Genomic DNA, 25,889 nt, shown 5'->3' with positions numbered 1-25,889 from the left:
CTGAGCACCCTCGTTGCGGGCCCCGGACTGAGCACCCTCGTTGTGGGCCCCGGACTGGGCTACCTCGCTGCGGGCCCCGGACTGGACACCCTCGGTGCGAGCCCCAGACTGGAGACCGTCGCTGGAGGCTCCAGACTGGAGACCGTCGCTGGAGGCTCCGAACTGGAGGCCATCGCTGGAGACTCCATGCCATGACTCCTCTCTGAAGGCTTCGTGCCATGGATCATCACTGGAGGCTTCTTGCCATGGATCATCACTGGAGGCTTCGTGCCATGGATCATCACTGGAGGCTTCTTGCCATGGATCATCACTGGAGGCTTCTTGCCATGGATCATCACTGGAGGCTTCTTGCCATGGATCATCACTGGGCTGGAGAGACAACCAGGAGGCCTGGTTCTGGGAGCGGGCACAGGATACACGGGCCATGGAGGTGCACTGGAGGTTTTGAGCGTAGAGCCTGCACACCCCGTCCTGGCTGCACTGGGCTGTGCAGACGCACCGGAGACACAGTGCGCAGAGCCGGCGCAGGATATCCTGGGACATAGAGACGTACTGGCGGCGAGATGCGCTGAGCCGGCACCTTCCGACCTGGCTCGATGCCCACTCTAGCCCGGCCGATTCTGGGAGCTGGAAGGTAACGCACCGGGCTGTGAACACGCACTGGAGACACCGTGCGCTCCACCGCATAACACTGTGCCTGACCAGTACGACGCTCGCCACGGTAAGCACGGGGAGTTGGCTCAGGTCTCTAACCTGACTCAGCCAAACTCCCCGTGTGCCCCCCCAAAAATATTTTTGGGGCTGCCTCTCGGGCTTCCTTGCTAGCCGTGTTCCCTCATAACGATGGGCCCCTTTACCAGCTGCCTCCGCCTTCCTGGCTGCTTCCACCTGTTCCCATGGAAGGCGATCCCTTCCGGCCAGGATCTCCTCCCATGTCCAGGATCCTTTGCCGTCCAGGATGTCATCCCATGTCTAGTCCTCCTTTTTACCACGCTGCCTGGTCCTTTTGTGGTGGGTAGTTCTGCCACGGGCATCGTAAGAAGTGGACCAAGGTGAGGTGTGGTGAGCGACATACTCCTTTTTATTAGAATGTCACCAACAAAACAAAAAACAATACAAAATGACCGTGAAGCTTAACAGGGATATGATGCCTCTAACAAAGTTAACTACCCACACTGAAGGAGGGAAAAAGGGCTACCTAAGTATTATTACTTAGATAGACAGCTGTCAAAACATAGAAATAAAGAAACATAGAAAACAAAACATAGAATGCCCACCCAAATCACACCTTGACGAAACCATTATAGAGACATAAAAAGGCTCTCAGGTCAGGGCATGACAACCATAGCTTTGATTGTACTGATCATGTCAACATCATACTTCCACAATCTTAGTTTGCAAGCTAGAAGTCATCTTGAATCAAGTTGACAATCTACTGGCAAATCCTTTTCAATCCTTGTCATATGAAGATACATTTTAATAAAATGTATAGGTGTACATCGGCCATTACACAACAAGTTGGAAATCGTAAATTCAGCATTGAGTGGTTTGAAAGAAATCAGTGGCTAACTGCAAGAATTGCAAAGCAATCACTGGCCTGCTATTCAGTGGAGTGGGTGTGTGGTCGGTCTGGGTTTCAGGATCTCTTTTCCAAGCTTTTCCAAGCTGAAAAGGATACACATTCAACATTGGCCATGCTGTCAATGTAAACAACTGGAAACTGAACTGGGAAATCTCAGACTTCAGTGAGTTCAAGACAACTGGGAACTCAGAAAAAAACGAGCTCCGACTGGGAAAATACATTTTGAATGGTCATCCAACTCGGAATTCAAGTCGGAACTCTTTCTAGAGCTCTGACCTGAAGATCACTGACGTCATGATTCAACCTTGTTTTTTACAGTTGTCTTGAAAGCACCATAAATCTAGAGAATGCCTGACTTTGATGAGAAGGTTTGATGACAAAATTTGCCCACGGAGGACCTCCACGCCACCTTCCTGTTCGAGTGAGGACAGCACAACAAGTTGAGTCCAAAAATGTATTGTATGCTGCTGCATAAATGATGTAATATGCCAGGGAGAAATGTATACGGAAGCTAAGAAAGTAATATCAAGTGTATGTTGTGTAGTAAGCTGTTAGTAGTTCATGTGCCTCACCCTAATAATTTGCTCCTTTTTCCCTTCATAACTTAGCCCACTGTTCAGACTAGGTGGTGCACATGTAGCCTTTAGCCTGTTTTAGAGAAATGTCATCATCGAATATTGTAAGAGCTTTCATTGTCTGCTTATATGCCCCCTTTATTTATTCTACAGTTCTGACTTGGTGTAAAGGGAGAATACTGTAAGAACGGCCCATGTTCTGAATTCTGTCGTTGTACATTTCAAAAGTTATCCGCACGTCGTCCCAGTATGCCATAGTTTGTACATCTCAATTGTCATTAGAAACCACATTTGTTTAAGCAAGTCAGCCATATCAGCTATGTTTTTTTAAAGGCAGTAAATGAGGCTGAATTAACTGTTTTGCTGCCAGACACGGCTCCGCTGATAGCCAGGTGTAGCAGTGGTAAGGTTTTGGGACTGCTGAAGGCCAAAACAGTTTGTGGGCACCGTTTGTCACCATTATTGTGCAATTAATGTATTGTTTAGTGTTGTGTTGTGGCTTTGCTGGCATGCAACAACAACAAAAAAATAGGAGTTTGCCCCACCAAGATTTACATGCCAAAATCGCCACTGTTTCAGATAGATTGCTGTCTTATATTGGCTGCATGGTGGGAGATGAGCAGAGTAAAGCCTCTACTGCAGTGAGGTTTATGTAGGGAGAACACACCAGACACAGACCCCCAGGGCCCAGATTCCAAGCAGGCACCCATATAAATGATGTTCCAGAGTGTGGACTACATACCCATCTGAGCTAAACCTCAATTTTCATGCTCCAGTCAACATGAGTCCTTCTCTGTTTTTTCAACTACCATACCATGCCAAGGACTCTGTGGCTAGTGTCCATTCACATACCACACAAGCCACAGCAGTGCATGCTGTTGACAAGTTAGACGAAATGCAGGAAACCTTAAATGCTGAATATCGGTTTGTTTTCGACTTTACATTCCATGTATTCTACATTGTTACAGAGATCTAATTTCAAATCATTTCCAACTGCACTATATGTTTTATTTTCATAAATCCTACTTTTGATAAGATATATGAAACATTCTAATATAAACATTGAATCAATTCATTTGTGTTCCATTACACATTTCTTAATGAAATTACAAATTTGTTCTATTCCATTCCAAATGGTTTCCAGAATGCAAAGTGCAACCACAATCAGTTCTAAGCAAACTGACATTATCTCTACTATTTCAGAGGGGTTGGGTAAAATGCAGAAGACACATTTCGGTTGAATGCATTCAGTTCTGCAACTGACAACTACACGTATCCCCTTTTCCTTCCCATTGACAGTACACACACCAAGTACACACACCAATAATGTTATGACAACATCTTATGAAAAATGTTATTCTTTATTGGTTAAGGGATCTTGCCACAACTTCTGTTTTTGGAAATACTGGTGGGTGTGTTTCTGACTCTTTTCATTCAATGCCTTCGGGAAGTATGTACAAAGAACATGGAATTACATACCATTTCAATAATTAAAAAAAGTTTAAACTATACATTCAAATATAGCCTCTACTTTCCTCATTGCAATGTTTTCACTTCTCCCCCCCCAAAAAAATTATGAGGTAGATTCTGTTTACTGTTTGTCTTCTGTTTAGGTCGAGGGAGCGGATGAAATAAAATATTCATAGAAAAATCGATCCTTTTACAGTAGGTTTCTAAAAAGTAATGGTTTCTTTAAAAAGTTGATTAATCCAAAGTCATACAATTGACAGAAAACAAATAGGTGGGCAGCAACATTGCTTTATCATTAATACTGCGAGGTCATTTTTTCCATACAATAATTGATATCAGAAGAGTGATCCCCTTCTGTTAAACCCACTGATATGACAGAACTCTTGAAATAGTTTTGGTGTTACCAGAATGATGAACAATGCCAAAGTTGAGTAACACAAACTATCCTATATGTTACAGTAGAGTGAAAGTGATGCCCTCCTATTTACTCTAAAACTGAATCTGGTTGAACGTCACCAACGCTCAAAACACTCATCTTTAAATGCCCTTACAGTGGTCCCAAAGTCATTCAACTGGACATTATTCTTTTGAAATCAACAATAGAAAATCCCCACACAAAAAGATCTGCATTACAACAGGAAAAAGGGTGTGGGAGTATTACATGTATAAGGAGAGGAGGGGACTGTGGGGTACAGGAGGGGGGTTGGGGTGAAAGGTCAGCAGAGGAGGCGGGTGAGCGTGAGGAGAGCTGCCAGGCTGGGCAGAGCAGGGCTGAGACTAGAGGCTCCACCGGATGACATGCAGTGGTCTCTGTTCTGGCCGATGCAGGCAGCATAGGCCATGACATGGGGAATGTAGTTCTGCTCGTGGACACCGTGCAGCAGATGAGCCATGGGGCCCTTAGCAAACACAGCCACATCCTCTCCTCCATGAGTCTCCATACGCAGCGGCACTGCAGACTGGGCCTGGTAGTTAGTTCCCTCTGGAGAGAGGGGCGGGGTGGAGAGGGAGAAAGGGAAGTAGAAATAGATCAGATGGATGATTTCTGGCATACCAAAGACCAAGTGGTGTTCTCTATGAAAGAGGAATGTCAAAATGGCACTATGTCAATGACGGTAAGACTTCACTTACGATAGTCAAGGGTGGAGACGTTCTCTCTCAGACCGTTGATAACTTTGAACCCTGGTCCGTTCCCATATAAGATAGCGGTAAAGGGTTTCTGGTCCACATCACTCAACATGGGAGCCAGTCCTGTAGACAGAGAGGAAAATAATACCCCACCTCCATCACAATCCATTGTGAAACAAAGTGAATCAAATCAAATTGTATTTGTCACATGCACCGAATACAACAGGCGTAGTAGACCTTACAGTGAAATGCTTACTTACAAGTCCCTAACCAACAATGCGGTTCAAAAAATATGAATAAGAATTAAAAGTAACAAGTAGTTATAGAGCAGCAGTATAATAACAATAGCGAGACTATATACATGGGGTACCAGTACAGAGTCAATGTGGAGACTATATACATGGGGTACCAGTACAGAGTCAATGTGGAGACTATATACATGGGGTACCAGTACAGAGTCAATGTGGAGACTATATACATGGGGTACCAGTACAGAGTCAATGTGGAGACTATATACATGGGGTACCAGTACAGAGTCAATGTGGAGACTATATACATGGGGTACCAGTACAGAGTCAATGTGGAGACTATATACATGGGGTACCAGTACAGAGTCAATGTGGAGACTATATACATGGGGTACCAGTACAGAGTCAATGTGGAGACTATATACAGGGGGGTACCAGTACAGAGTCAATGTGGAGACTATATACAGGGGGGTACCTGTACAGAGTCAATGTGGAGACTATATACAGGGGGGTACCAGTACAGAGTCAATGTGGAGACTATATACAGGGGGGTACCCGTACAGAGTCAATGTGGAGACTATATACAGGGGGGTACCAGTACAGGGTCAATGTGGGGACTATATACAGGAGGGTACCAGTACAGAGTCAATGTGCGGGGACACCGGTTAGTCGAGGTAATTGAGATAGTATGTACATGTAGGTAGAGCTATTAAAGTGACTATGCATAGAATCATACCCAGATGACTGATACAGTGTGTCTACAAACAATCCATGGTTGTAAAATCATTCTTTACTCACCAAAAATGGTGTTCCCTCTTGGTGTGTAGCCGCCGAAGTTGAACATGTGAGAGTGGTCAGCAGTGACGACAGTCATTGTGTCATAGATGCTGGTTATGAGGCCGGCACGGCCGATGGCCCGGTCCATCTCCACTGCCTCATGTAGGGCCTGCTTGGCTTTGCCCTCATGATGTCCGTGGTCGATGCGCCCCCCTGCCAACGCACAGCCTGGTTAACCTCTCTCTCTCTCTCACGCAGATGAGAAAATCTAGCATCAGCATTGGCAAAGCAGCCTCAGCTGTGCAAATGTTACATTCACATTATATACATGATTCACCTGATGCAACACATATTTACAGAGTAAATGTGACAAAACGCTCACCCTCCACCAGCAGGTAGAATCCCCTGGGGTTTTTCCTCAGGATCTTGATGGCCACCTCCACCATCTCTGTCAGGGAAGGATCTGTCTCAGTGTTTCTCTCCAGGTTGTAGGGCAGATCTCCCGGCTCAAACAGACCTGTATTAACACAGGAAGCTCGGTTTAACACTGAGAAGATGATTAACAGTGATCAACATGCACTGTATCAGAAAACGGTCTATTTATACTGTAACTCTAATTGGGTACTATCAACTGGTGTGTACATGGTATTGTTGTTTCTAGCTCATTAACATATTTTGAGGCTTACCTTGTAAGAGGTTATATTTGTTGCACCTGTTAGTGAGAATGCTGTACCAATTTAACTGGTATGTGGTAGTAGTGTGACATTATTTAAAAATGTATAGGGGACAGATTGGAGTGGCAGCAAGTCTTAAACCTTTATGGTTGAGCATTTTGCCATATATTTTTGCTCTGTTTTGCCATGTAATCGCTGCCAGTTTGTGCAAACTCAAAATATGAATTGATATGCTGTATGTGTAAACACATTACTTAGCAGCCAACCTGCTTGCACCAATCCCATGTAATTACAGTAAAATACTGTGAAATGTAAATCCTATGTCCCCTCAATGAATTTCATTCATTCATTATGATTTTTACATTATAATACAGTCAATTCTACAGTACTGCTTTGATACTGCATTTAGAGCTGAGCTGTGTCACGACTTCCGCCGAAGTGTCCAAGAACACTCGGCGATGCTGCAACATCTCGGCGCCACGATAGGTCGTGTTGTCCAGAACATGGACTGCTGGGAGAGACAGGGAGTCTCTCCAGCGCCTCGACCAGCACAACCGGGGTTACCTCTACCCGTCCCTCCTGTATCCGGTCCCAGTGGGATGCGTCTTGCCCTTCCCAGGGAGTATGATGGGACGGCAGCACGGTGCAAGGGGTTCCTATTACAGCTGGACCTATACCTGGCCACCGTTCACCCAGCTCCCTCGGGAAGAGAGAGGGTGTCCTCCCTCGTCTCGTGCCTCTCGGGGAGAGCTCTGGAGTGGGCAAACGCCGTGTGGGGGGAAGGAGATGCGGCGTTGGACCACTTCTGTGAGTTCACCCACAACTTCCGGGCAGTCTTAGACCATCCGCACGAGGATAGAGCGGCGGATGAACGTCTCTTCCATCTGAGGCAGGGGACGAGGAGCGCCCAGGAGTTCGCCCTGGAATTTAGGACCTTGGCCGCCGAAGCAGGATGGAACGACAGGGCCCTCATCGACCAACACCGATGCAGCCTGTGCGAGGATGTCCGTCGGGTGTTGGTGGATCTGTCCGTTCGGTTGGATAACCTACTGGTCACCCGCGGATGTCCAGAGAGGGCTCTGTCAGTTCCATCTTCCAGTACCACCGCTCCGGTACCAATGGAGCTGGGAGGGGCTGCGCTCAGGGAGGCCGGAGGAGGGGCCTTCACGTGCACCATCTTCCTAGGTTTTGGCCTTTCTAGGGAGTTTTTCCTAGCCACCGTGCTTCTACACCTGCATTGCTTGCTGTTTGGGGTTTTAGGCTGGGTTTCTGTACAGCACTTTGAGATATCAGCTGATGTACGAAGGGCTATATAAATACATTTGATTTGATTTGGCTGCAGAGGGCACACTGCCGGTCGGTGCCGGGTTGGTGCCTCTGGGAGTTGAGGCAGCAGGCAGGGCTCTCTGGCGTCACCCCAGGTGAGTCTGCACCACTCTCATCCAGAGCCCTCTGTTGTCCACCTGTTTGAGCATGTTTTTTTCCCTGAATTTTCCCCGCATTCCCAGCATAAGGCGCTCGTCGATTCAGGCGTGGCTGGGAATGATATCGACAGAGCATTCGCCCATAGGTTAGGGATCCTCATTGTTCCTGTGGTTAGACCCTTCCCGGTACACGCTCTGGATAGTCGACCATTAGGGTTCGGGTTATTTAGGGAAGCCACCATCTCCCTGGGCATGGTGACGCAGGGGGGTCACGAGGAGAGAATCAGTCTCTTACTCATTGACTCTCCTGCGTTTCCCGTGGTACTAGGCCTTCCCTGGTTAGCTCGTCATGACCCCACTATTTCATGGCAACAGAAGGCTCTCACGGGGTGGTCGCGAGAGTGCTCGGGGAGGTATGTAGGGGTTTCCGTTGGTGCTACCATGGTGGAAAGTCCAGACCAGGTCTCCACCGTGCGCATCCCCCCTGAATATGCCGATTTGGCTCTCGCAGTCTCCAAAAAGAAGGCGACTCAATTACCACCCCTTCAACGGGGGGACTGTGCGATAAATCTCCTGGTAAACGCCGCACTTCCCAGGAGTCACGTGTATCCCCTGTCACAAGCGGAGACGGTGGCTATGGAGACATATGTCTCTGAATCACTGCGTCAGGGGTACATTCGGGTTTCTTTTTTGTGAAGAAGAAGGAGGGAGATCTGCACCTGTGTATTGACTATCGAGGTCTAAATCAAATCACGGTGAGGTACAGTCACCCGCTACCTCTCATCGCCACGGTGATTGAGTCAATGCACGGGGCGCGCTTCTTCACTAAACTTGATCTCAGAAGCGCTTACAACCTGGTGCGTATCCGGAAGGGGGACGTGTGGAAGACGGCGTTCAGTACCACCTCAGGGCATTATGAGTACCTCGTCATGCTGTACAGGTTGTTGAATGCTCCCATCAGTCTTCCAATCCTTTGTAGACACGATTTTCAGGGACCTGCACGGGCAGGGTGTAGTGGTGTATATCGATGACATTCTGATATACTCCGCTACACGCGCCGAGCATGTGTCCCTGGTGCGCAGGGTGCTTGGACGACTGTTGGAGCATGACCTGTACGTCAAGGCTGAGAAATGCCTGTTCTTTCAACAGGCCGTCTCCTACCTAGGCTATCGCATTTCCATCTCCATTTCCACCTCAGGGGTGGAGATGGAGAGTGACCGCATTTCAGCAGTGCGTAATTGGCCAACTCTCACCACGGTAAAGGAGGTGCAGCCATTTTTAGGGTTTGCCAATTACTACCGGAGATTTATCCGGGATTTTGGCCAGGTGGCAGCTCCCATTACTGTATGTTTGCAATGGTCAGCTGAGGCGGACAGGGCTTTTGGTAACCTAAGGGCTTTGTTTACCTCCCGTGCTGGTCCATCCGCGTCCGAGGCTGGGATAGGAGCCGTGCTCTCTCAGCGCTCGGTACGCCACCGAAGCTCCGCCCCTGTGCTTTCTTCTCGAAGAATATCAGCCCGGCGGAGCGGAACTATGATGTGGGGGACCAGGAGCTGTTGGCTGTGGTTAAGGCTTTGAAGTAGTGGAGACATTGGCTTGAGGGAGTTAAATATCCTTTTCTCATCTGGACTGACCACCACATCCTGGAGTACATCCGGGCAGCGAGGAGACTGAATCCTCGTCAGGCAAGGTGGGTCATGATCTTCACCCGTTTTGTGTTTACCTTATCCTACAGACCAGGTTCCCAAAATGTGAAGGCAGACGCACTGTCCCGACTGTATGACACATAGGAGCGGCCCATGGATCAGACTCCCATTCTTCCGTCCTCCTGCTGGACGCGGACATTGAGCAGGCGTTACGTACAGAGCCCGCTCCCCTCCAGTGTCCCGTCGGACATCTGTACGTTCCGTCTGCTGTCCGTGCTCAGTTGATCTATTGGGCCCACACGTCACCCTCCTCTGGTCATCCGAGGATCGGTCGGACGGTGCGCTGTCTGAGTGGGAAGTACTGGTGGCCTCCCTTGGCAAAGGACATGAGGGTTTATGTTTCCTCCTGCTCGGTGTGTGCCCAGTGTAAGGCTCCTAGACACCTGCCCAGAGGTAAGCTACATCCCTTACCCGTTCCACAACGGCCTTGGTCACACATGTCGGTGGATTTTCTGACCGATCTTCCTCCCTCACAGGGAAACACCACGATCCTGGTTGTTGTGGATCGCTTCTCTACGTCCTGATCTAGTGTCTAGTGTCTGATCGATGTCCCCAGTTCACTTCGAGAGTCTGGAGGGCGTTCATGGAACGTCTGGGCACACTCTTGGCATTCTCTCAACCAGCTTCACCTGGAATGCTTTTCCAACCATCTTGAAGAAGTTCTACATATGCTGAGCACTTTTTGGCTGCTTTTCCTTCACTCTGCGGTCCGACTCATCTCAAACCATCTCAATTTGGTTGAGGTGTTCTAAAACTTTTGACCAGTAGTGTATGCATTTGTTGGTCACAGATACCACAGATACCGTTGTAGGCCGTCATTGTAAATAAGAATTCGTTGTTAATTAACTGAATTGCCTAGTTAAATAAAGGTTAAATAAAAAATAAAAATATGTCTGGTGAGTATGCAGGACATGGAAGAACTGAAACATTTTCAGCTTCCGGGAATTGTGTACAGATCCTATCATGCTGAAACATGAGGTGATGACGGAGGATGAATGGAAGAGAAATGAACATTGAATTCTCTGGCAACAACTCTGGTGGACATTCAAATTGCACGCACTCTCAAAACTTGAGACATCTGTGGCATTGTGTTGTGTGACAAAACTGCACATTTTAGAGTGGCCTTTTGTTGTTTGTGCACACGGTGCACCTGTGTAATGATAATGCTGTTAAATCAGATTCTTGATATGCCACACCTGTCAGGTGGATGGATTATCTTGGCAAAGGAGAAATGCTCACTAACAACAGGGATGTAAACACATTTGTGCAAAACATTTGAGAGAAATAAGCTTTTTGTATGTATGGAACATTTTTTAAATATTTTATTTCAGCTCATGAAACATGGGACCAACACTTTACATGTTACTTTGATATTTTGTTTAGTGTACAACCAACAATGATAATAAAAAAAGAACTCACCCAAAATGTAATCCACATTATTAGGATTTACTGATAGAAGTTCTCTCTTGTTCCATACATACTGGGCTTTCTGTTCATTTAAAAAAAGAAAACAATATATCATATGGGATTGATCTAAACATGCGACAACTTAAAACTATTCAAATGTCCTTGATAAGAAAAAAGAGAAAGGAGGAGGACTGAGAGACGGACATGGAGGAAGCAGCAGGACATGGTAAAGAGGAGTGAAAGACGGACTAAGACGGAGCAGCTGACCTTGTTTTTCATTCTGTTAGTCCACTCCTCCACCAAGTTCCTTCCATCTTTGCGGGTACCAAAATGTTTCTTATCTCCAGGATACTCCACATCTGACTGGTTTTTGGGGAACATGTACTTCCTCCCTCCTCCCATAATCACCTAGACATACATTATAGAGATAAAACATTTGATTTATCTCTATGGAATACAAAGCAAGAATAATTAGGAGAGGATTTACTATCTGTGAGTCGTAACATTACAGGTGAAAGTTGCTCAATATTACTGGCTGAACAATGGACGCAGTTTGCATGCAGGATTACTGGATGTTTTCTGTAATATCAGGATCCATATTATACGCTGTGACTCACGTCGATGTTGGGAATGTTCTCAAAGAGCTGCCTGGCGATGTCCTTGCAGCCCGCCTGTACTGCCTCAGCGGGCATCTCCCCATCAGAGAACCAGTCCCTGTCCACACAGTGAGCGTAGGCTGCGCTGGGGGTGGCATGGTTCACACGCGTTGTTGTGACTATTCCCACCGACTTGCCTGGGTGACAAACACACAAACAGTTTTCGAACGTGTTGCTTGGATTCTGTGCAATAGTCTCTTACATCAGAAGTCAACCAATTGATCCAAAGAATCTGGAAATTCTAAAAGTAATTACTATATCAGACAGATAATTGTGGTGTATAAATATCTCCACTGAGAATCAGTGGGTCAGCAACTAAAGAGCTATTGTCTGTTCCTGAGGTGATTATGTGAAGTATCTATTTCTGTGTTATGTGAAGAGCTCAGGTCATAAGGTCACAGCCTGCCTGGTCTGGTCTCTGGGAAATTATTGGATCCCTGATCATCTGTAGCTATAAACTCCCCATTGACATCAATGCATGCCTACAGTACGTTTACAATGTTATCATGCTGTGTCTCTACTGCTTTTCCCAGGATGGCCAAATAAACCTTAGTAGATCTGGTGTGGAGAGGTAATGTGAATAAACATGTTATGATGGCACTGTACCTGCTTCCTTGGCCCATTTTAGGATGGAGGTGACCTCATTACCCTGTGTGGTGTTGCACTGGGAACGGACAGCAGCTGCACTCACGCCCACAGTGCCCTCGTTGGCCTTCACCCCACAGAGGTATGCTGTGGCCGTGCCTGCACTATCTGCTACCTGGGCATTGGTGTTATACGTCTGCAGAGACAGGGCAGTACCATGTGTCAATTACATATAATTGTAGTAGGAGTCATTGCTGTGCATGACATGTTGGTGTTATACACCCCCTCCAAACATCTTCATACTAAATGCACTGTTGTGTAATTACATGATAAATAATGTGTGGAATTTGCTGCTCCATTAACAGTGCAGATACAGTAGTTACATTATGTCTGGCTTCTTGACAAGTATGTAACATAATAACACATCATATCGTACACCATACACTAGTGGTCACCAACCAAGCTCACTTTCCGAGTCAAAATAAAATGCAAGCCGAGATCTACCGTTCAGATTTTTAAACATGACTTAAAAAGAGTAAGCCTATGTATGCAACATTAACCAGCTGATTGTGAAACTCAAGATGCACTGAATTATTTCTGCCTCGTGCAACAATTCATGTTGTTAACCCAATGCCCAGATAAAGTGAAATATTACTCGAGAGACAAGCCGATGCAAGCTCATCAAAACACTTTTCTATTGTCATTCATTGCGGCTGCAGTGCTGGTTGTAGCGTGACTAGAAGTAGGGAGAACATGCATATTATGGCTTATAAAAGTGTTGAACAAAGCATTGACAGTGCTGAATAACAATTTAAACATGAACTGAATCATAAAAGCAGCAGCTCTTTGCTGTATTTGTTGAGTCTCTCTCTAGTCATGGTTTAACATTTGTGAAACCTCCCAGTATGAACTTTGTTGTGCGCTCTAAGAGTTTTTTTACAGTCTATGAGGAAACTGTGCAGACACGGTGATCGGAGCTATCTGATTGGCCAGCGGTAGGCCTGTAGGTACACTTGATTTGCTCTCTGAGCCTGTCGGGTAGGCATAGTTCTACTTTCTGAACTGGTTCAAAATGGGAACACTTTGCCTTCCTGGCGCTAGCACAGCTGAATCAAGTGCACCTATAGACAACAGCACAAAAAAATATGATTAAAAATTGGAAAGCAAGGCTTTATCATTGTTTTGTTTTTTACAGACATGTTTGGTGATCGATGAGGAAGGCCTTGGAGATCGACAAGTCGATTACGATTGACCGGTTGGACCACTGACGTAGACCATATGTGGCCTTGTATCTTGCTGCTGGTGCAGAATTCATTGAGGGATAGTTCACCCAAATTAGAAAATGACGCATTGGTTTCCTTACCCTGTAAAAAGTCTATGGACAAGGTATGAATTCAATCCATGCTTTAGTTTAGTTTCCCTGTCACTGTTTCTACATGCTAACGTTTTAGCCTTTGCGGCGCAAATCCCATTCAAGTCATGGGACCGATATTCAAATCTATGTTAAAATCATCTATAAGAGACTTTGTTGAACTTCAAAATACATTTTTAATTATTTTGGATGATTTGGAAATGATGCGCAAAAAAATGCACCCCCGAGCTGACAAGGTACAAATCTGTCGTTCTGCCCCTGAACAGGCAGTTAACCCACTGTTCCTAGGCCGTCATTGAAAATAAGAATTTGTTCTTAACTGACTTGCCTAGTTAAATAAAGGAAAATAAAATAAATAAACCAAAGCATGGCTTTCTGTCATAATTTTTCCATAGACTGCTTAGAGGGTAAGGAAACCAATCTGTCATTGTGTAATTTGGGTGAACTGTCCCTTTACTTACAGATCAATGTTGCATGCTATTTTCTAGCGCTTCTATATGATAACAGACCAGGTCAGACCTTGGAAAGCGCCACAAAGGGGAACTTGTCCATCTCCAGCTGGGTCTCCTCTCCACTCTGTCCGCTCAGCTGCCCCTTCAGTATTCGTGCTGCAGTCACTGTGGGAATGCCCATTCCTACACAACAAAAGCAAAGTGGCGCTCTCTCTGTTAGGGTGTCAATCTATTTAAGAGGCTCAGAGCCTTTCCATCTCATGCATTAACACCTTTTAGTTTTCCATCTGGTTAACATTGCTCTGTGCTCGCTTTTCACAGCAGCTGCTCTTTCCACTAAACAGACACCTATACATTTGATGAAAAGGACCCCCCTTTTACTTGAGATCTGCCTTTTCACAAGTCAACGAGATTGATCTTTTTAGAGTTGACTATCTATTTTTCCCTTAGTTTTCATATACACTACCGTTCAAAAGTTTGGGGTCACTTAGAAATGTCCTTGTTTTTGAAAAGAAAAGCTATCTTTTTGTCTATTAAAATAATGTCAAATTGATCAGAAATGCAGTGTAGACATTGTTTGTTACCACAGCGGAAAATTGTTCAAAATGGACAGAAAATATTAACTTTCTACTGAAACTCGTCAGTCTATTCTTGTTCTGAGAAATGAAGGCTATTCGATGCGAGAAATTTCAAAGAAACTGAAGTTCTGTTGCTGTTGAGACTGGTGTTTTGCGGATACTATTTAATGAAGCTGCCAGTTGAGGACTTGTCTGTTTCTCAAACTAGACACTCTAATGTACTTGTCCTCTTGCTCAGTTGTGCCCTGGGGCTTTCCACTTCTCTTTCTATTCTGGTTAGGGCCAGTTTGCGCTGTTCTGTGAAGGGACTAGTACACAGCGTTGTACGAGATCTTCAATTTATCGCATGGAATAACCTTCATTTCTCAGAACAAGAATAGACTGACGAGTTTCAGAAGAAAGTTATTTGTTTCTGGCCATTTTGAGCCTGTAATCAAACCCACAAATGTTGATGCTCCAGATACTCAACTACTCTAAAGAAGGCCAGTTTCTTTGCCTCTTTAATCAGCACAATGGTTTTCAGCTGTGCTAACATAATTGCAAAAGTGTTTTCTAATCATCAATTGGCCTTTTAAAAGGATAAACTTGGATTAGCTAACACAGCGTGCCATTGGAACACAGGAGTGATGGTTGCTGATAATGGGCCTCTGTACATCTATGTAGATATGCCATAAAAAAAACAGCCGTTTCCAGCTACAATCGTCATTTATAACATTAACAATGTCTACACTATATTTCTCATCAATTTTATGTTCTTTTAATGGACAAAAAAGTTGCTTTTCTTTCAAAAACAAGGACATTTCTGTGACCCCAAACTTTTGAACGGTAGTTTTGGTATCAAAATAGATGATTTGGTAGAGAATGTGAACTGACGTACATGTCCACTTCATTCAGCATTACTTTTTTAAGCATGGTAGTCATACATGACAGAGAAATGTGCACTGTATACTGCTGCATCTAAAACATAGACAGTTAAGGTCCTTTGGGGTACACAGTTGAATGGGTCACTACATACTCTAAGCAGCAGCCAAGTTATCTATTGGCATTGGCAGCATGTTTGTGAAATGCTTGATAGCTAACATACTCAACATCCAATTTTGAAAGTGTGACATTCTATTTACTTTTGACTGGATATACTGTATCAGTCCACCAGAATGTTTTGATAAAAACGGCTATGGATTGATGAGGAGGATATACTCATTTTCTACTACAACCATTAGGAAAGATAATCTAGAACTGCATAAAAATATTAAATCAGTATGCGGCACATAAGCTCTTTGAGTGTATTACATTGCGTTAAGACTCATAGACATACTCATGGATTGAAATAGGCTCCTGCAATCATGGCTTACCATCACCAAGGAAGAGGATGAGGTTCTTTGCAGTGTTTTGGTTGAGCTTCTGAAGTGTGAGGGCATTCTTCAAAGTATGCTGGGCCCATGTGTTCCAGAACAGGGGATCTTTCTCTTGGTCTGCAACACGGAGGTAGTTTTAGTTTTAAATGAGGAGGAAAAGAGGCCAGTGGAAGTGATCTGTAACAACTGTGAAAGTAGTGGGACAAGTGGGACAGAATATGCCCAAATTAAATAAAATCCACTTTGAGGTTTATCCATAGAAGCATTTTTTGATGGACAAAAATTTGATAAACACAGAAAAGATAGAAGCCATCTATAACTTATTAACTTGTATTTCATAACCTAGTTATAACCTTTCTAATTAATGTTTTACCCCCAGAAGATGACAAAATTCCTTTGTGAGTAACTTATTGCTTTACTGTTTTCAAGTCTCAGCATGACATATAATATGACTAAGTATGGACAATAAAAACAAAGAACCAACAGGATGACTATAAGCACATACACATGTACTGTCTGTATTAATAATGACACGTTGTAGGCTCTGGCAACCATAGAATCTCTGACAACTCCATAGGCTTCTTATTTCTGAAATCACATGTTGCCTACTATAGCCTAGAACTGCACACACATGTATGATGTTACAAGACGGAACATCATTTTCTTACTGTATGGGTAGAAATATTATACATCTGGAATCCATTTTGTGAACCTCTCCTGATCTGTACATAGTCTTTCAGGAGCTAAAATATTCTGGTCATTTTGTAGAGAGGACTAAGAAAACAGAGGTTCACTTGCCATACTGTAAATACAGTGTGAACTATGTTCAGCTGGGTAAATAGACTGACAGTTATAACCCTAACGAGCCGTGTTATTCTAAACAAGACGCAATAAACCACAGAAAAGTAGCACTTCCTTCATAAGAGCATTTGGAGACTTCTGCACATCTCCAATAAATCAAAGCCAAATTGTGTTTCTCTTCCTTCTCCCTAAAGTGTGCACTCATTCACTCCTCAAACATTGGATTGGTATAAGCATGCGCTAGAGTGAGTCTTCACCCCATTTCCTAAACGAATCCATTTTCTTTCAAATCTATGAGCAGGATTGAACAAGTGCACACTTCAGGTAGAAGGGGGAGAGAAACAGTTAGTATGTGTTCCTTCTTAGCTCTTTCTGAAGGATTTCAGTCAAACAGTTGGATGCTGTTACAAGACATTACATTTATTGACGGGTTTGTGTCTCACCAGGAAACTGAGGCTTCCCCAGGCCTCCCCAGGCCAGACATGAGCAGATGATGAGAAAAAATGTCATGGTCGTAGTGTTACCTGGGACTACCGTCACATACCACATCCCAAACTAGAGTGAGTCTGGAAAATAAGGAGAAATCAGTGCTGATGAAAGAACACACAAAATTATGTTGATTCACAGAAATAAAGTTGATGAGTTTGCTGTAAAGTGCAACAAAGAAGGGGGGAGCAGGTAAGTTTCAACTTAGGCCTTCACAGTGAAAATAAACAGTGGTATTGTGGTAATGTAGTCCCAACCCGGCCCCAAAGGCTCTGGTTAGCCAGCCTTTAATATATTATTATACCCCCCCTTCCTTCCCCAGTCCCTCCCCTGTCCCTCTCCTGTCCCTCTTTTGTGCTGTGGTCAAGGTCACTTTAATGGGATTGTGGGCCATAACACAGAGAGACTTAACAGCCATAACAAAGCCGATTAACTCCAAATGATCGACTGGACACTTCCACCCATAAGTAAATGAAAGAACATTATTAAATTAGGTTTAGAGTTTATAAAGAAGAGAGTTTGAAAAAATAATTTTTACACATGCTCTAAATAAGCATTATGTGCTTGAAAGAAAATGGTATTCAACAAAGTCTTGAAACTGTGTGCGATTGAGTCCTGTTACTTTGATATTAAAACAGACAACGCAGACAACGCAAGTCCTACAAAATGTGTGTAAAATATGCTAAAGTTGAGCTCATACAAATCTGCTAGCTGGTCTCTAAGGAGAGGAGAGGTTTTACCGTGCCACAGACGCAGGTCTATCCTCTGAGTGAAGCTCAGAAGTGGTTGGGCCCACCAATCGGCATCACACTAGCCAGCCTGCAGGTGAAATAGCAGAGCAGTGCCAGGATGGCCACCAGGAGAATACCAGAGAAAAAGAGGGTCACTGCCATCGAGAGTCCATCTCGGCCCATGGTGTCAAGGAGAAAAAGTGTCCAGGTTGGAATTCGTATATAAAAAGAAAGACAGATGTTTCCAATTTCACCTGCCAGCTCAGTACCTGAGCTCTAGGGGGTGAGTCCCTGTACAGGGTTCAATCTGTTTGAGTGGATCTGGGATTAGGTTTAATAATGTTGGTGAGCTCAGGGCTCAGTGACACATTCTGGGATAACACTGACCTCAGACACATTCTCCCAAACAGATGACTTTAGCCCTCCAAAATGTGATAGAAGAAGAATTAATAAATCCAGTTCAATCAATGTTGTGTTCCAAATGGCATGTTTTGATCGTTTTCTTTCAAAAACTCTAGGTTCTGGCATTATCCTAGGGTATGCTGTACACTGCTACTGGTTCGATCCCGGGCTGTATCACAACAGGCCGTGATCGGGAGTCCCTTAGGACGGCGCACAATTGGCACAGTGTTGTCTAGTTTAGGGGAGGGTTTAGCCGGGGTAGGCCGTCATTGTAAATAACAATTTGTTCTTAATTGGCTTGCCTAGTTAAATAAAGGTTCAATTAAATACAGAATATCTATGGTGATATTGGTAATGTCTCAGTGTCTCTAGCATTGGCATTATTTTCCCCTCTGAACTACCATTGCCTTGTTAAGGTGATGATAAGATGTAATGCCTGTATAGCTTATAAAGGCTCCATGAATATCTGCATAAGACCATACAATGAGTTATTCACTCAGTCATTAGATAAGGCATGTACAAGAGAAATTGTAGATGAGATGATATCATCCTCTCCTAAGCATATGCTACACATTCCACTCCATTGGTGTCAGCTCAAACATAAATCACCTTGGAAGATAAGTATGGCCATGTCTAGGGAGCAATGACTGTCTAATATTTGCAATTGGTTCAAATAAAACCTGAAAAGAACAAAGGCTTGCATTGTTTTTTTTTCTTCTTCTGTTTACCTGTAAAAGGTGAGCGTGTCCAACCAATTGAGGTATTGTGCAACACGGTGCATTAGTTATTTTACTATTGTTGAGCACTCACTACTAGTTGACCTTTATAATGTTGATAATGAACATCCAACAGCATAAGATACCAACCAAAATGAATTAAATTGTCTGTATATCTAGATACGTGATTTCGTCTGGTGATGTAAAACTTGCAAACAATCATCACAATCTCTAAAATCCCGAAATCAGATATTGGTGCAAACGCTAATAAAAAATGTTTTTACCAAAAGGAAGGAAGGAACGTATTGCTATTGTTATGTTGATGCTCAATCACGTGTTGGAAAGTTGAGTTCTACCTACAAGAATCTGCAATCACAAAAACGTACAGAACAGCTACATTATAGCGTAATATGGCTTTAAGAAGATGGAAAGCGATACACGCCATGAAACTATGTAGCGGATTGTTAATTGCAGCGATTTTCCTGACAATGCAGCCTATTGCAATATTGTGTTTTCATATTTTCAAAATAGCCTGTACGCGAATAACCATTGACATCTCCTGATATTCCAAAGTCTATTAGTGCAAAAAGTTAAAGGAATACACTTACTGCGGGATCTATTTAAGCTTCTGTAGCAAAAACACTTCTGTCCGTTGACAAAGCACGTTCACCTTTTCATGTGTGTTCTTGAGGATCTTTTGACCATCCTTTTATAAGCCTATCTGCTCTGTCTGGACGGCTGAGAACAGCGGTCGGTATTTCACCTCGATGGTGAGAACCACGCTATAAATAATGGCACCATAATATGAAGAGCTGGATCTTGAGTGCCGCCTGTCGACCTGTTTCACTGTTGCATCTAGGCTACTCAAAATTATTTGTATTCAAGCTTCACGTTCATTTAAATCAGCCGAGTTCATTGTCAGCTTGTGAAGAACTGAAACATATTATAGGCCTACATACGTAATATAGAGGTTTATAAATAGCATATAAACTGTCATTAGTTTATTTATAGCCTAGTTTATAAATGTGTGAAAACAGTTGCTTAACAAATTGTGATATTATATGACTGTGCTTAATGCACTATACTGACTTTTACAATTATTAGTCTATTGCAGTACAGCCATATAAACTCAGTAACTATGTGGCAAGCAGCTAAATAAGCAAACAATTTCAACCAATGTATTATAACTGTTTATTACAGAATTATAAACTATGAATTAATAATTAGCAGTTTATAAACTAGATTATTTAAATTACCCATTTTTCCTCGGTGATTTTTGCTGTTCATTTAGTGTCCTTTAGATGTCACTAGAGACCAGTGACCATTAACAAAATCCATTGAGGGAGTTCGATTAGAATGAACTGGGTTGCACCGGTTTATGGCCCGTCATATGACCGGGCAAAAGCGCTTAGGTTGGTTGGTTCTGTTTTGCTCGAACAGTACTCTGCACCTCCTGGTCATTTTGTCAATGTCAAGCAGGCAGCACGATGCATCATTCAAAAACACACAACATATATTTTCCATAGGATAGGCATATGCTTGATTTTAAATGTAGTTTTGCTTGGGAAGGCAGATAATATAGGCATTCTTATGAAGAACAAACAACATGTTAGCATATGAAACCTCAGAATCCTAAGTCATTACTCCATGTTCATGACATACTTTAGTTAGTTTTGAACGGGGCACCCAAAAAACCCTGGGAGCAGTCTGGTTTCAAAACGAATGTGATCACTTTTCACCCAACGTTAACTCCGCTCATCCGGGCACCGGGGACAGCTTAAATCGAATCCCCTCCTTGGCTCCCTCTCATACAGGAAGGCAACACTACCTACCCTCTCTCTCCAAGTATCCCCCACAAACAAACCCCAGTGTGAACCGGCAAACACTACTGGGATTATCTCTCCACTGCAACAACTGTAGCAGTTGAGGGGGAATAGACATAGCAAGACTTGAATTTACGTTTGAGGTAAGTACGCTATTACCGCAGGGCCTCACCTGCACTGAGGCTACAATATTTGAACAGTATATTTCAATTAAGTAGAAATAATTGCTTGGATAAAATAATTAACTGAATAATAGTAGGCCTACTTAGTATAGGCGCCATCTGAGTCCATCTGCTATTCCCATTCCTGTTAGTTTTACGAACAAAAAAACTATTATAGCATAGTATAACGTTACTGTCACATCAAAAACAGCACCGCATTTCTTATGAGGTTTAACTGAAATAAAACATATTTTATCATGCGGCCAAAACTGCGAATGTACAGCAAAATCATCCTGTTGTCCCACATTTGGGTATTTTAAAATGTGGTCAACTGAACACTACCTCATGTCATGGTGGTAAACAGTGAAAATTATAATTGAGCACCATACATTTTTACGGATCGGGTCATCGCACAGAGATGGTCAAATGTTCCAAATGTAGAGTACTTGTTTACATCAACGGCAGCCAAAACATACATTGTAATAAACATATGGTATGTAATTAATAAACATTTTAAACGGAACAGGTTCTTACCACCATTATTTCAACTCAATCTGTCTACGCAGTCCTCTCATATGCCTTCAGCGGACAGCTGTTGGTTTGCATAGACGCTACAAACGACATTAACTATATTTTCAGTCGTGTCACCACACAAGGCGAAAGCTTCACTGTAAATATTGAGTTTACAAGTTACCCTTGAAAAGGCATTTTCCCGACCAATAGCAGGGTGAGAAGCGACGGTTATCTATCATTCTAACAACAGGATTTGAGAAATGGGCGAGTCTTAATAAAAATGTTTTGTTACCTTTTCTTAGAACGTTTTGCTTGATTTGTGGTTGCAATTAATGTGCCATTTTCAAGGATTTGCAAATAAAGCGATAGATAATTTATCTAACGCAATAAGGGGTGGTTTAGGTGTAATTCATGTAAATTTGTTCACACAGGCCTACACAATTTTCTCAAGTGTTGAAGGATTAAGGAACTTGAATTGTTGACTGGGTATTTCGTTACGGTCTAACATGTAGCGCAATCACTTAAGGTGTGGAGATCAAAGAAAATACAACTACAATAAGCTTCTGAAGTAAACAAGTGCCTAATAGGATCAATGGGATTATAATTATTATAATGCCCTCATTTTCACAGTTCTCCAGGAAATTTGTGAAAGTTAGCCTTGAGTGCCATGCTACTAGGCCTAATGGTTATGTAGAAGTTAACAACCTCTTGGCTCTGGCTGGTCCAATCTTTGTAATCATCCTTTGCTATTATAGGTATATTTGGTTCTGTTATGTAGAATACTAATTCATCAGTATGTGATCTTCCAAGACATTGCTTCAGCTTTCGTCTAACTTTACTAAATGAGCACCATACAGCTCCCGCTTCCTGAACGAGCTACTCTGAACTAAAATATAAACGCAAACGCAATGTAAAGTGTTGGTCCCATGTTTCATGAGCTGAAATAAAAACATCACAGACATTTTCCATGAGCACAAAAAGCTTATTTCACTCAAATGTTGTGTACAAATGTGTTTATATCCATGTTAGTGAGCATTTGTAAGGATCGTCGTAGGTGGAAGAAGGTGAGGACCAAGGTGCAGAGTGGTACATGTTCATAATTATTTTAATAGAACACTGAAAATACAAAAACAACAACGTGAATGAACAAAACCGAAACAGTCCTGTCAGGTGAAACAACACATTAAACAGAAAATAACTACCCACACCCATAGTGGGAAAACAGGCTGCCTAAGTATGGTTCTCAATCAGAGACAACGATAACCAGCTGCCTCTGATTGGGAACCATACCAGGCCTAGAAACACAACACCTAGACATACAACATAGAATAAAACATAGAATGCCCACCCCAACTCACGCCCTGACCAACCTAAAACAGAGACATACAGTGCCTTGCGAAAGTATTCGGCCCCCTTGAACTTTGCGACCTTTTGCCAAATTTCAGGCTTCAAACATAAAGATATAAAACTGTATTTTTTTGTGAAGAATCAACAACAAGTGGGACACAATCATGAAGTGGAACGACATTTATTGGATATTTCAAACTTTTTTAACAAATCAAAATCTGAAAAATTGGGTGTGCAAAATTATTCAGCCCCTTTACTTTCAGTGCAGCAAACTCTCTCCAGAGTTCAGTGAGGATCTCTGAATGATCCAATGTTGACCTAAATGACTAATGATGATAAATACAATCCACCTGTGTGTAATCAAGTCTCCGTATAAATGCACCTGCACTGTGATAGTCTCAGAGGTCCGTTAAAAGCGCAGAGAGCATCATGAAGAACAAGGAACACACCAGGCAGGTCCGAGATACTGTTGTGAAGAAGTTTAAAGCCGGATTTGGATACAAAAAGATTTCCCAAGCTTTAAACATCCCAAGGAGCACTGTGCAAGCGATAATATTGAAATGGAAGGAGTATCAGACCACTGCAAATCTACCAAGACCTGGCCGTCCCTCTAAACTTTCAGCTCATACAAGGAGAAGACTGATCAGAGATGCAGCCAAGAGGCCCATGATCACTCTGGATGAACTGATCTACAGCTGAGGTGGGAGACCATCCATAAAAAGTGTCGTTTAAAGTTTGCCACAAGCCACCTGGGAGACACACCAAACATGTGGAAGAAGGTGCTCTGGTCAGATGAAACCAAAATTGAACTTTTTGGCAACAATGCAAAATGTTATGTTTGGCGTAAAAGCAACACAGCGCATCACCCTGAACACACCATCCCCACTGTCAAACATGGGGGTGGCAGCATCATGGTTTGGGCCTGCTTTTCTTCAGCAGGGACAGGGAAGATGGTTAAAATTGATGGGAAGATGGATGGAGCCAAATACAGGACCATTCTGGAAGAAAACCTGATGGAGTCTGCAAAAGACCTGAGACTGGGACGGAGATTTGTCTTCCAACAAGACAATGATCCAAAACATAAAGCAAAATCTACAATGGAATGGTTCAAAAATAAACATATCCAGGTGTTAGAATGGCCAAGTCAAAGTCCAGACCTGAATCCAATCGAGAATCTGTGGAAAGAACTGAAAACTGCTGTTCACAAATGCTCTCCATCCAACCTCACTGAGCTCAAGCTGTTTTGCAAGGAGGAATGGGAAAAAATTTCAGTCTCTCGATGTGCAAAACTGATAGAGTCATACCCCAAGCGACTTACAGCTGTAATCGCAGCAAAAGGTGGCGCTACAAAGTATTAACTTAAGGGGACTGAATAATTTTGCACGCCCAATTTTTCAGTTTTTGATTTGTTAAAGTTTGAAATATCCAATAAATGTCATTCCACTTCATGATTGTGTCCCACTTGTTGTTGATTCTTCACAAAAAAATACAGTTTTATATCTTTATGTTTGAAGCCTGAAATGTGGCAAAAGGTCACAAAGTTCAAGGGGGCCGAATACTTTCGCAAGGCACTGTACAAAAGGAACTAAGGTCAGGACGTGACAGCATTTCTCTGTTGCCTAGATAATCCATTCACCTGACAGGTTTGGCTTGTCAAGAAGTTGATTAAACAGCATGATCATTACACAGGTGCACCGTGTGCTGGGGACAATAAAAGGCCACTTTAAAATGTGCAGATTTGTAAGCAATGCCAAAGATGTCTCAAGTTTTGAGGGTGCATGCAATTGGCATGCTGCCTGCAGGAATGTCCACCAGAGCAGCCAACCGGCCTCATAACAGCAGACCACGTGTAACCACGCCATTCCAGGATCTCCACATCCAGCTTCTTCACCTGCGGGTTCTTCTGATGGGGCTAGTGCAGAGGAGTATTTATGTGGGGAAAAACTCATTCTGATTGGCTGGTCCTGGCTCCCCAGTGGGTGGGCCTATGCCCTCCAAGCCCCCTCATGGCTTCACCCCTGCCCAGTTATGTGAAATCCATAGATTAGAGCCTATTTAATTTATTTAAATTGACTGATTTCCTTATATGAACTGTAACCCAGTAAAATCCTTGAAATTGTTGCATGTTGCGTTTATATTTTTGTTCAGTATCATTGTATTGCACCTAGCCTACTCTTCCCTCGTGCAAAAATTTGTGATGCAGAAACGAGAGACCACATGTGCAGCTGTTTTATGAAGATCTAGGAATATGTGGCCAAGGAAACAGTTCTAGTTGGTCCCAGGAATTGAGACTTTTAAAACAGGATTGAGTAAAGTAACAGCAAATATGTTGAATGAGCAACTAACGAGCATGGAGAACCTCCCAAGCCTTTCAGTCTAATATGGCTATTTACTGACTTTTATAGCTCTTCGTCACAAACCAGCTTTGTAAGTAGCTAGGCCTAACTGTCCTCTCAAAGTTTAGCTGGTATTTTCCCGAAAGGATTTGGGAAATGTGATTGGTTGACGATAGGCCTATGACATTGCTATGCTTGTCTTGCTCAGAATATCAGATCTCAACAACGATTGGAGAAGTGTTTAACATCAGTTTCACATCCTGATGATATAGGCCTACATCTTTTCACAAATGCAACATGACTGCAAAAGACAGGTTGGAATTTGTGAATGAAATACAGGAGGAACCAACATTTTTTCTTTCCAAATTAGTGGTGTTTGAATTTGTTGATAAAATGCAGGACATGATTGTTTGGTTGAGGAAGAAAAGGCCACTGTCAGGGACATGTGGTCACCCTAGTGTGTTTTGCATCATTCCCAGCGGGAACCGGTTTCTGCATTACCAAAACAAGTCATCCCTGAATTTTAGTCAAGCCTACTCACTGACTTAAATAAAAGTGTTTGCCTTATGATCATGTTGGCAGAT

General features: G+C 43.2%; 2 protein-coding genes across 5 annotated transcripts in view; one reads left to right on the top strand and one right to left on the bottom strand.

Annotated features, from left to right (window-relative positions):
- Window positions 1-3,481: 3,481 nt before the first annotated feature.
- On the bottom strand, window positions 3,482-21,883 carry LOC109891045 (alkaline phosphatase). Of its 4 annotated transcripts, none has more exons than XM_020483328.1 (13): window positions 19,734-19,886; window positions 19,410-19,491; window positions 17,234-17,356; window positions 15,987-16,106; window positions 14,124-14,239; window positions 12,254-12,428; window positions 11,609-11,784; window positions 11,259-11,399; window positions 11,004-11,073; window positions 6,163-6,297; window positions 5,802-5,993; window positions 4,759-4,878; window positions 3,482-4,609 (listed from the first exon to the last, which is right to left on the bottom strand). In XM_020483328.1, the coding sequence occupies exons 3-13, from the start codon at window positions 17,337-17,339 to the stop codon at window positions 4,344-4,346; spliced, it is 1,617 nt and encodes a 538-aa protein (XP_020338917.1). In that variant the 5' UTR covers window positions 17,340-17,356; window positions 19,410-19,491; window positions 19,734-19,886; the 3' UTR covers window positions 3,482-4,343. The 4 variants fall into 4 exon arrangements, with proteins under 4 accessions (XP_020338917.1, XP_020338918.1, XP_020338920.1 ...); XM_020483329.1 differs by lacking the exon at window positions 19,410-19,491 and adding an exon at window positions 18,017-18,095; XM_020483331.2 differs by lacking the exons at window positions 19,410-19,491; window positions 19,734-19,886 and adding an exon at window positions 21,644-21,883.
- The window catches only part of ece1 (endothelin converting enzyme 1), a 28,929-nt gene continuing 23,992 nt past the window's right edge, over window positions 20,953-25,889 (top strand). The window contains exon 1 of the mRNA XM_020483326.2: window positions 20,953-21,091. The gene's annotated coding sequence lies outside the window, so the exon portion shown is untranslated. The remainder of the gene's footprint in view (window positions 21,092-25,889) is intronic.

This window comes from Oncorhynchus kisutch, linkage group LG5 (genome assembly GCF_002021735.2).
Source record: "Oncorhynchus kisutch isolate 150728-3 linkage group LG5, Okis_V2, whole genome shotgun sequence".
Taxonomy (NCBI): Eukaryota; Metazoa; Chordata; class Actinopteri; order Salmoniformes; family Salmonidae; genus Oncorhynchus; species Oncorhynchus kisutch.
Note: the sequence above shows the minus strand (reverse complement) of the source record. Positions and strands in the feature narration are given on the sequence as shown.

Bases quoted from the DNA above. Each gene is read 5' to 3' on its own strand.
- LOC109891045 (XM_020483331.2), bottom strand. From the start codon at position 17,339: ATGTGGTATGTGACGGTAGTCCCAGGTAACACTACGACCATGACATTT. The intron at 14,240-15,986 runs GTAAGCCATGAT...TTTGTTGTGTAG, and splicing joins CATCCTCTTCCTTGGTGATG to GAATGGGCATTCCCACAGTG. The intron at 11,785-12,253 runs GTACAGTGCCAT...TTTGTCACCCAG, and splicing joins AAAATGGGCCAAGGAAGCAG to GCAAGTCGGTGGGAATAGTC.